At 34.8% G+C, this 10,751-nt stretch overlaps 1 protein-coding gene across 1 annotated transcript; it reads left to right on the top strand.

The window, feature by feature from the left end:
• Window positions 1-403: 403 nt before the first annotated feature.
• On the top strand, window positions 404-4,820 carry LOC149801685 (uncharacterized). The gene is made up of 2 exons (XM_089954343.1): window positions 404-1,057; window positions 4,672-4,820. Exons 1-2 carry the CDS (start codon window positions 479-481, stop codon window positions 4,714-4,716), a joined length of 624 nt encoding a protein of 207 aa, XP_089810469.1. The 5' UTR covers window positions 404-478; the 3' UTR covers window positions 4,717-4,820.
• The last annotated feature ends 5,931 nt before the right edge of the window (window positions 4,821-10,751 follow it).

Genomic DNA, 10,751 nt, shown 5'->3' with positions numbered 1-10,751 from the left:
ATGTTTTTTATCTTATAGGTGTTGTCTAATGTTGTAAAGCGCTTAGAGCTTCTAAAGATTAGGCGCTATACAAAGTCCTCACTATTATTATTATTATTATCTAACTTAATATCTTACTTTCATCGCCTCTGAAACTAGACTTGGACCAGCAGTTTTAATTTTCGTTCAAAAAGCTCATTTTATATTGCTATTACTTTTAGAATTGTTTGAAAAGCCGAGCTATTTTTTTTATGTTAAAAAACCCCAACTTTTTCGGTATTATAAATAGGCTATTATTTTCAGTACAGTTTCGTATTCGCGTTCGGCAGTTGACTTGACCAGTCTGGTTCCAAATTATGTTATAAAAGTTGTCATAACATTTGACTATACGCGTGTTACCTTCTTCGAGTTTATGCGCGCGCAAATGTGAATCAAACAGGGATAAGTCAACTGCTTGGGTTGTAACAGATTTTCAGTTTGGAAAAGAAGAGGAGGCACAATGGCTGCCGAGGTAATTATTGGAGACAATATTGCTACAGGAGACGCAAGAGGGATCAGGAGTCCACATAAACCAGTGGATCCAACCAATATTGTTTGTGAATTGAAAGAGAATCCAGATCAACCGCCAGCCGCCTTGGATACACCACCAAGTTCAACAACTCATACTGATTTAGAAAACTGCGTCATTAAGGGGTCGAAAAGTTCCTTTCCTGACCCGCCAGCTATAATTACATCCCGCATTCGCAAAATACGCTTTCCTAAAGTCCTACGATTTAGACGTGGCCAGAAACACGGTCGTCTGGTAGAAGAGAGTGATGTTACACCTGGAGATGTACAGTGTGAGGTTCATGTTGAGGAGCAGACGAAGCAAGCAAGGGTCTCTCGCATAAAGATTTACGGGAGACGAGCACGAAACTCTCTAACCAACGTGGGCCATACTCTTGCCAGATCACTGCCCAGCTCCCTGGTTGGTTGTTTCCGAAAATGTAGTGGGACTCGAAGTAAAGAGCAGTTAGATGGAGACACCCAGCATAAATCAATTGACGTTCCAGAAAATATGACCTCCTATGTCAATGAGGTAAGACAGCTCTGTACTCGTAAGCCCTATTATCGCGGTATGCCTATTTTCGTGTGCTTAGAGAAGACCCTATCCCCATAATTTATGAATATGGCATCCTTTTTATCCTAAGTAGGCACTTGGAAACACAATGTTAGATTTGATGCAGGCCTTTTGTTTTGGCGTTAAACTTGCTGACCCGTCCATTTTACCGTATTTGTGATAATTTATATTTGATACCATCTAACACCTTAATTCATCCTTTACTATACCCGTCATGGGGCACGTAATTTCTGCTTGTGAGCTACTAGACATTCAGCTCAAATAGCAAATTATCTGACACAAGCATTTGGAGAAAACTCGTCTTATATGGTGGGGTATCATAAGGGTATAATTTTAGCTATGCAGAGTTTTGGCCTCGCAGTGTCATTTTTATATTGTAACCCAAAAAGTGATGCCTTCTCACATCATATATTTATGTACCACCATGTTGGCCAATTCTGCACAACGATATGTCATTTTCTATAAACCTTGGATCAACTGTTATTTTTGGTCAAAAATCAATTTTGTATCAAGAAAGAACAATCATACTTTAATTAAGAAAAATGATATTCATAAAGTGTACAAAAATGTCCCACATTTTGACTTAAAATGCATATGAAAATGTCATTTCTAAATGTCAACATGAAAACCCACTCCATGACCTTCTGGAACCTGTACCAAGGAAATCCTATTTACTATGTATCTGTTAGAATCATACAAATAAATACATTATATAAAAGATGGAAATGTACACCTTAAAAAACAGCTGCATCTTAATCCAAGTTTCCAACTTTGCAAGAAGTTGTCCCACACGTACAAAATCATTTGCTACCCAACATTTCAGCTTGTCACTAGAATGTAATTCTCACGAAAATTTCCTGTCATATTGTCTGTTTCTAAATTCTTTAGCAATTTTTCCAATAAACAAGACGTTGTAAACACTTTACATCCTTTTCATTCTTGTTTCTTTTCCACATAATAGCTTATTTTTTTAATAAAATTTAGAACTTTACTAATTTTTTTAGAAGATCGGTTTAGTTAGCTTAATATCTTTCGCCATTTATTGGTGTTACATTGAATTTTGTAAAACTAGCTATAAACCTGACCTAATTACTCAATTGAACTACTGACAGAAACAGTCCAAAGTTATGTATTTCATTTCTATAACCGGATGGATAAATATTACATCTTTTCAAAGCTGTGTGCAGAATTGGCTGACATATCGCAAGTCATGAAAATATGGGGTGGTATCCCGTGTGTCCAAAATTAATATTATTTTGAACAGAATATTCTGGTGACAATTGCTTCTTTTCAAATGGTAAGCATTGCAGTATTTTATTTTTTTCAAATGGTCAGATTCGGTATGCGTTTTGCTTCAGTATTGGAGACAGAAACCTCAGGTGTGCAGAAATGCCTGACAGCATTGTATATTGTTGTCTTAGACGTAGTTATGTTTAACTTTCTTCAGTGTGATTTGGATTTTTAATGTAGCTTTAACAATTTTTCAGTCATATCGCTACAATGTCTGCATTGTGGCACTTTATAGTGATGTCTTGCACTGGGGCATCATGCTGCAGACATGTAGCATGATGTCCCACCCAGTCAAATTATCCTGACACCAGGCTGACCAGTCCTAACACTAACCCCTTACTGCTGAGTGCCAAGTGAGGCAGGTGTCAGTACCATTTTTGTAAGTCTTTGGTATGACTCAACCGGGAATTGAACCCACGACCTCCTGCATCCGAGGTGGACACTCTAACCACTAGGCCACCAAAGCGGTCACTTTCTTGAGGGCTATGATTCATGAACACAGCTTAAATATTATTAAAATCAGAGAACCAGGTTACCAATAACTTTTTAACTGTGTATCATTACTTTCTTGACAACAATACTAAGGACTCCATTTGTGAATATATTTTACCAGAGTGTAGGATCAAGTACAGTAAAATGTTAAAATTTATATTTGAATATTAATTACCATAAAAATAGGATGTCTTGAGCTGCTTGTACTATTCTGTTTCTTTTATCAATATTCATTAGACTCGGAAGTGGAATGGGCCAGTAGTAACCAGCTATCTTTTAATTAAAGTGTTATGGTGTGAAAATAAATGCTTTATATATATATATATATATATATATATATATATATATATATATATATATATATATATATATATATATATATATATTCAGGGATCATTCTTTGCTATTGATTTACCACAGATATAATATTTGTCTTTCAAAGATTTTGTGTACATTTATCTACTAATTTTCGGTCATTTTATTTGGCATAATTATGTTGAAAAATATGCATTCATTTTTTAAAAAAATTTATTCATCAGCATCGCTTACAGTATAAATACACTTTTCTATTACTGTGTGACTTTGCATAACTCAGGCTTTGTGTTGCATTGCCAGGCATTGTGTAAGGTTGTCGAGCTTCATTTGGGTTAGCATAGCTTAGCTGGCCATGTGTGTGTTTGTGTGTGTATATAATACTTAAACATGAAAATATAGAATCTTATTGACGAATAATTTTCATATTTATTTTTAATTCTGTTTTTGTATGGGAAAAATAGGTCCATATATTTTTAGATGTGAAAATACAAGATTTCTCATTATGTAACAAGGTGCTTGATTGTGTGTGCTTAGAAAAGTTGTTCATGCAGCTGCAACCAAAACGAGTAATTTGTCATTTAGACCAAATAGAAATTGCCATAAATTTCAGACAAGGAAATGAATCTTTGAGGAAGAAATTTGACGAGACGCCATTCACCTCTTTTTGAAGTTACTTCCCTTTCCTTGACTAGAATGATGAATCTGCTGTGGTGCATAACTGAATCAGACTTACTTTGTTTTCAGAGATGGTCAAATTGTTTACAAAATGTCACAAATGTAATTTTAAGCAACAGATTAGGTCAACCCAATCATACCGCTCTCTTAAGTCATGTAATTATATGATCAGCCGATGAAAGGGAGGTGAATTAATGAAAAGGGGTCAATGGGGTGAGAGCATTCTACCAAAGATTGTTCTTTCAAAGTCTCTCTCTCTCTATATATATATAGAGAGAGAGAGAGAGAGTGAGAGAGATATTCAGTGATCATTCTTTGCTATTGATTTACCACAAATATAATATTTGTTTTTCAAAGATTTTGTGTACATTTATCTTGGGAACGGTGAATGGTGTTTTTCAGTTTTAAATCTATCGCTACATCTTCTCAAAAGAGGATGTAGTTAGAACTTTAAGGAAAAATTATGCATTGTATTCCAAAAGATAGTTATTTTAAAGCTTATTAAATGTATGTTTAATTAAAATACATATCAAATGAGATACTCCTTGAAGTTATGATAACTTAAATCTACTAATATTTATCCCACATATGACCTTGTTTAAATAAATTTGTTACCCACTTTTGCATTTAATTTTAACACTTGAATCTCACTGGTGATATTGTCTTTCAAAGGCAGTGCAATAATTAATAATAATAATAATTTATTATTATTATCCCTATTAACTGAGAATGTTTCTACCAATTGATTATTTATTGTTATAAACTGAAGATTTATATATTTTTCCAATGTTGCATTTCAGAACGCAGAAGTAGTGCATGACAGAGAGGAAGAAATCACAGCATGAGCTTCTAATATTACATCTGTAGTATGCTTCTGCTGCTGCAGCTGATTGCTCTTATTTTATGATATTGCTTTTAAAATGCAAATAATATATTAAATATTTTAATTATAAACATACAAAGAAATTTTATGCCTTACTTGTCTCTACACTCGCATTCTAACTGACCGATCTCTCTCTCTCTCTCTTGCTCTTTCTCTCTGTCTCTGCTCACATGCCTGTATATTTGTGTATCCATGTATGTATGCTCTTTAACCCTGTCCTTCATGTATAAATAAGTCAGAGTTATGTGTGCTTGCGGCTTGTTATTCTTATAAGGACCTTGCTTAACAAAGTCATATGGTATGGTAATCACATTGTCTGTCCCTCAGTTTGTCGATAATTTGATTTCTGCAAAATAACTTTTGCTTCGGTTTGTTGGATTTCAGACACTTTTGGTTCGCAGCTTTACAATGATGAGAACTCAACTCAGAAGGGTTTGTTCTCAGCCATCTATGTTGATTTTTACCAGTGATTGTTAGATTTTAGCCATCTCTGTTGATTTTTACCAGTGATTGTTGGATTTCAGCCAAATCTGGCTTGCAGTAAATATTGATGAGACCTTGAATGTATACATGAATTAAGTCCCCTGTGTGTAAGTCCTACTGCAGTGGTTGTCAGTTTTTTTTTCTTTTCTTTGACCACTTGAACATTGCTGAGGGTTTTGTTGGACCACTTAATGGTCTTTCCTAATGTTGATTGTACCATTAAAAAAAAGTAACTATTGCAACCTTTCTGTCAACCACAAAAATAGAGCTTGCAGACCACCAGAGGTCCACATACCATAGTCTGAGAACCTCTATCCTACGTCTGACTTTGGTTTTTGCAACTTAAATGTACACATGATTATTGGATCTCAACCAGATTTGGTATGTGGTTTTATATTGGTTATACCTTGAATGAGTTTGATTTCCAGCATAACTTGCATTAGGATTGTTTTATGTCAACCAAAACTAAGAATGCACATTTATGTTGAAAGGAGATTGAATAAACAGTATTTCAAGCAGTCACAGCTTGGGTGTCTGTGGCATTACTTCAACAAGCATTGTTGGATTTGAGCCATGTTTGGCATGGAGCTTGAATAGATTTGAGTTACAATTTATTCCTCTATTAAGCACACACAAATGCATAATGAGTGCTTTTAGTTGAATGTGTTTGCTATATATATATATATATATATATATAAAACAAGAGAGAACATTAAACTAATAGCACTCATTAAATTTTAAGCAGTAGAAAAGAAAGGCAATTGGAAATTATAGGTTATTGCTGAGTGAAGTGAAGTAAACATTCGAGTCTATCTCGCTATTCTATTTTTACTAATTTATTTTTTCAAATCTAAACAAAATAAACTTATAAACAATGTGTCAATAAAAAATGTAGTTACATGCTATAGCTTTTACTCAAGCACAGGTGCCACAATTTCCCTCTTCATTAAAATGTTTAAAACAAAATATTGAAGTAAGCATGTTAACAGTAAAAAGTAGGAAGTTAAAAAAAAAAACCCACTGAAAGGCATATCTGATTGAAATTATTTAACTGCTAACTATATGATGAAAGCCTTCGCTTGAACCCAAGCATCATAATTATCAAGTAAATAAAGGCTTACGGATTTAAAATTAAGTGCAGTGCACTTTAGTCATATCCTGTAATTCAGTTAATAATAAAGTAGACAAATATTTAAAGACATAAAAATTTAATACTCAGATCATTTATTTTACATACAAGCAAATGAGTGTAGGACAGTGTGGAGTATCATATTGGCATTTAACATGTCAGAGTATACCTGAGTATCAAGTATGTAGTTCTTGCATGTACATTCAGATATGAAAAGTTGTCTGAATGCTCAGTACCATTACTGAATGATTACACTTTTAATGCAAGGGATGATAATATTCCACCAAACCATGACCATAGATACAGCAAATGAAAAAAGATACATACTTGATTGATTATAGTCTGAAGAACATATTCGGCTTTGGAGAAGTTGCACCAGATCATGAAAAATAATTCTTACAAACTTGAAGGTAACTAAGGAGTTGGATCAGTTGAACACTGGAGAAAAATGCCAGCTGAAGAAGTTAATAAAATGTTAAAAATTAATTAAAAAAAGAAGAAAATGTTTTTTAAAAAAATTACAAAATAAAAGACTAAATGAAGAATGAATATCTAGACTTAAAGTACATTTACTAGGTTTTATGTGATTCGTATTTCACGTGCTTGAGAACTAAATAGAACATCTAGTATGCAGTCTACTTCGACGGTTCAGGACACTAAGCAAAAGTTGTTTGAAAATATTCTGGGTGAACATGAGTACAGTTGAAATAAAAATAACAAAAATATTTCAGCAATATATTTCAGAATTAGCATTTAAAATAGCCTATGCATTTGGTGGCAATGGTATATTTTCGTATTGAAAGACAAACGACAAAAACTGGCAGCATTAATTGGTACAACACTTTACAAAATCATTATATACATTTTATCTAGGAATAGATACTGCTACTATAAACTTTGACGTGATAACGATTATATTACCAGCTACTGATAAGGATTCAGTAGAAATTTGCTAGAAGATTAGCAACAAGACAATAACAGTGGGTTAGAACAATATAGACAAGAAGGACGAAAAACATCAAATGACGGCCCACAGTTAAAACAGCCCTGTGATCTTTTAAAAGACAAATCATGAACTTGATGTCATTTTTCCTCGTTGCTAACTGTATTAAACAAACAATTATTTAATATTATGACTGGCTGCAGAAACTTCTTCTGGTAATAGACTTATCTTAAATAATATATTTTTTAAAGACTTTTCAATCATTTCTTTTTGTAATTTTTGTTACAAACTATAAATCTTTTTGTAAAATCGCAAAGATCAAGCTAATTAATAATGAATTAGCTAATCAGCCAATAGATAATTAATTTGTGTAGCAAATGAAAGAAAACTAAGTAACATGGCTTATTACACTGCTGGCACTGCTGCTGCTGCTAAGTTTAGTTAATTAAGACCAATCAGTGGGTAAATTTTTCATGTTTTAAATGAATGATTATTTATTATCACCACTTCCAGCACTTATTCATTTTAAAGAATTGGTTAGTCTCCACCCTAAAGGTAACTTTTGTCAAACTTTTGATTCAATGTTTGATTTTGTTTAAAGTAATTCTGTAAATCTGTCAAATGCCCAACTATTTGTGTTCTTTTAATTTCATAAGTTTGTAATTTCATTTGCATTTTAGCTTTGCTTTTTGCATCTTGAGCTTTGCTGCTATTTTTGTTTTATTTCCTGAAGATATTTTTCATACATTTCAGCATCTGATTTCTTTGATCTCATTATTTTAAATTGCAAGGAGTTGTTAAACCTCTTAATTCTGTTTGTTTTCTTTTGAAGCAAATGCTCTTTTTAACATTTACTTTTTCATCATAATCACTTTTTAGTTTTTAATTTTTATTTTCAATGTCAATATTTTCTTTATTCAAATTATTATGCAATTGTCTTGCATTATCTAAGCTTTTTCCAGTGCTATTTCAACATAACGTGTGTAAATGAAGATTTGAGTTCGGCTGACTGATTCCGGTTTCCAGACCAGAAAGCCATTCTAGATTTTCCATAACTTTTCCTCGCTTGTTTTTTGTTGGATACACGTTCATCCGTAATTGTAGCCTGAGTGAGTCTGAATCATGCATTTAGAGGTTGGGGAGTCATGATAGGTAAGCGTGGAATCTACACGCCGATTACGACACTTCGATATACTACTGCAGTTCAATAGGGGTGGGGGTGGATTGCATTTCTGTGATCTCGCATACATGATGATATACGCTGGCAACACATAAACGATTCTCTACTAGAGAATTGCATTTTCTGTTATATAATAATATAATATCATTAAAAACAACTCACTTTGACACAAGCCAAGTATTGAGAAAGTCTTTACGACTGCGGTTAACACAGCAATTAAATTACCAGAAATTGGTGCATTTGTAACATCAAGAAAAGATTACAAAGCAGTTTAGCCTAAGTGTCATATTGACTTGTCAACGAGGCCCACGAGATGCTATACAAGTTTGCAAAGACGTATTTGGGATCATCTTAGTAAATTAACAGGGTTAGGGATAAGGTTAGAGTGAGCACGACGAAAACTTGTCAAAAAAGATGTATAAAATCCCAGAAAAGTATGACACAGGAAAACTTTAAATCGCTGACATTACTTGAATAACTGGTTGAAGACAGCGAAGACATCAAAATCATTCAAATGTCTAGCGAAGACCAGCGCTATTGGAGAAATGCCTTTGTTATTATTATACAGATGGCATTCACATTCACTGACCCTCAGAAGAAATATGAAAACAACAACGCAGAAGAAACGCAGCTTACTCTTTGTTATAATTAACACTGTATGTGCGTCGATGAAGAATCAGACACCATAACTGACAAATATATGCATGACAAGTGGTTCACCATTTTTGGATACAACCGTAGAAGGAATAGTTGTGTACGAGTTGACATTGTACGTAATAATGGATCATTAGCAGTAATATGGTTTAATGCCTTCTTGGAGATATGGTTTACTAGCACATCTAGCACAAGCCGAAACTGTTTTAGTGTCACCTCTGCCTGCATGTCTTCAGCACCCAAGAACTGCTTGATGACCATGACTTTTACTGCGGGGTAGTCAGCGAGAAAATGCAGCACACAACAATGCCGAAGACTGGTTTCATTTATCTGAAATTTACCGAGAAGCCCCCCTCGGTTCAGTCTAAGATGTACTAAGTTGCTGAAAATGGACTTAATCGAGGTATTTTTTAAGTAACTTAAGGTTACAGTAGAATAGACTCGACATCAGTTTTCCTCGCCCGCGGATATGATCATGGCATGTAAAGGCACCTGCAAGCCTTCCAAGGTGACTCATTGTTAGATCTGTGACGGAGCTTTTATCTCCACCACTGAAATGCGAAGATTCTTGAGTGTGTTATTACTGTCACATCAATGGCACATACAGAGTAGCCTCATATAGCGCACGCAACAGTTGAAAATTTACTCCGCTAAGACAAAAACTCTGGTTGTGCTTCATAACCTGCTCGGGTATGATGCTCTCACTTGATCATGCAAAGAACGGAATCGGACGTGTCATTCACAACAATGTGGAATATTTTTGAGCAAGTGGCTCTGATGTTGCTTGTGTGCAAAGAAATCTACGGTCGCACGAGCAATCAGAAGTTTTATGAAACTCATTTGCCACAAAGTCTGGTTGGGTTGGTTGGAGAAATTTCGGTATTCATCACGATCTGTATTTTCACACATAGACGTGCTGCTGCTCACGGATGTCTTTGAGGCTTTTCATGATACTGTAATGCATGTGTTCAAGCTCTCGTTGCCAGGAATGGTTTTGGATGCATTGCGTGGGCAGATTCGACCCCGCCCTTCCGAATAGTTACGTTATGTTTCTTGACATTCACAGCCTGTATGATGGGCGATGATGCAGCAGATGCCTGTAGGTGAGTTTCAGTGGATTGATAAGTCACACGTAGACATCCACAAAACACACGACAGCAACAGATACCGTTGATACTTTGTCAAAATCTTATTGTAATACACAGACGAATAAAAAATAATTATCCACAAACTCTGTAAGCGTTTTCTGTTTTCTGTGAGTAATTGTCACCATATCAGTACAGTCGTGGACATTCCGGGCGTTAAGTTCACCGAATGCTTTTGAATCTGGGTCCAAAGCTCGACAATGCTGCATACGTATGAAACCTACAATTCCATGTACAATTGGGAATGTGTGTGTTGGGTATCCATCTGGTGTTACGATTTCACCAACGCGAGTGGATGACCTCTATTTTCAGATGAACGCGATCTGCGAACGGCTGCCATTAACAAATTTGATAAAGCTGATCAACAATGCCATGTTTGGGAAAACCATGGAAAATCTACGAGAGTGAACAACGAAAACTTCACAGGTTGATGGCCGACTCTTCTGTCGATTCACACAACAAC

Source organism: Sinohyriopsis cumingii, chromosome 4, assembly GCF_028554795.1.
Source record: "Sinohyriopsis cumingii isolate HCF-2022 chromosome 4, ASM2855479v2, whole genome shotgun sequence".
In the NCBI taxonomy this organism is placed as follows: Eukaryota; Metazoa; Mollusca; class Bivalvia; order Unionida; family Unionidae; genus Sinohyriopsis; species Sinohyriopsis cumingii.
Note: the sequence above shows the minus strand (reverse complement) of the source record. Positions and strands in the feature narration are given on the sequence as shown.

Coding starts and splice junctions, on each gene's coding strand:
- LOC149801685 (XM_089954343.1), top strand. CDS start 479: ATGGCTGCCGAGGTAATTATTGGAGACAATATTGCTACAGGAGACGCA. Junction 1,058..4,671: donor TGACCTCCTATGTCAATGAG/GTAAGACAGCTC, acceptor GTTGCATTTCAG/AACGCAGAAGTAGTGCATGA.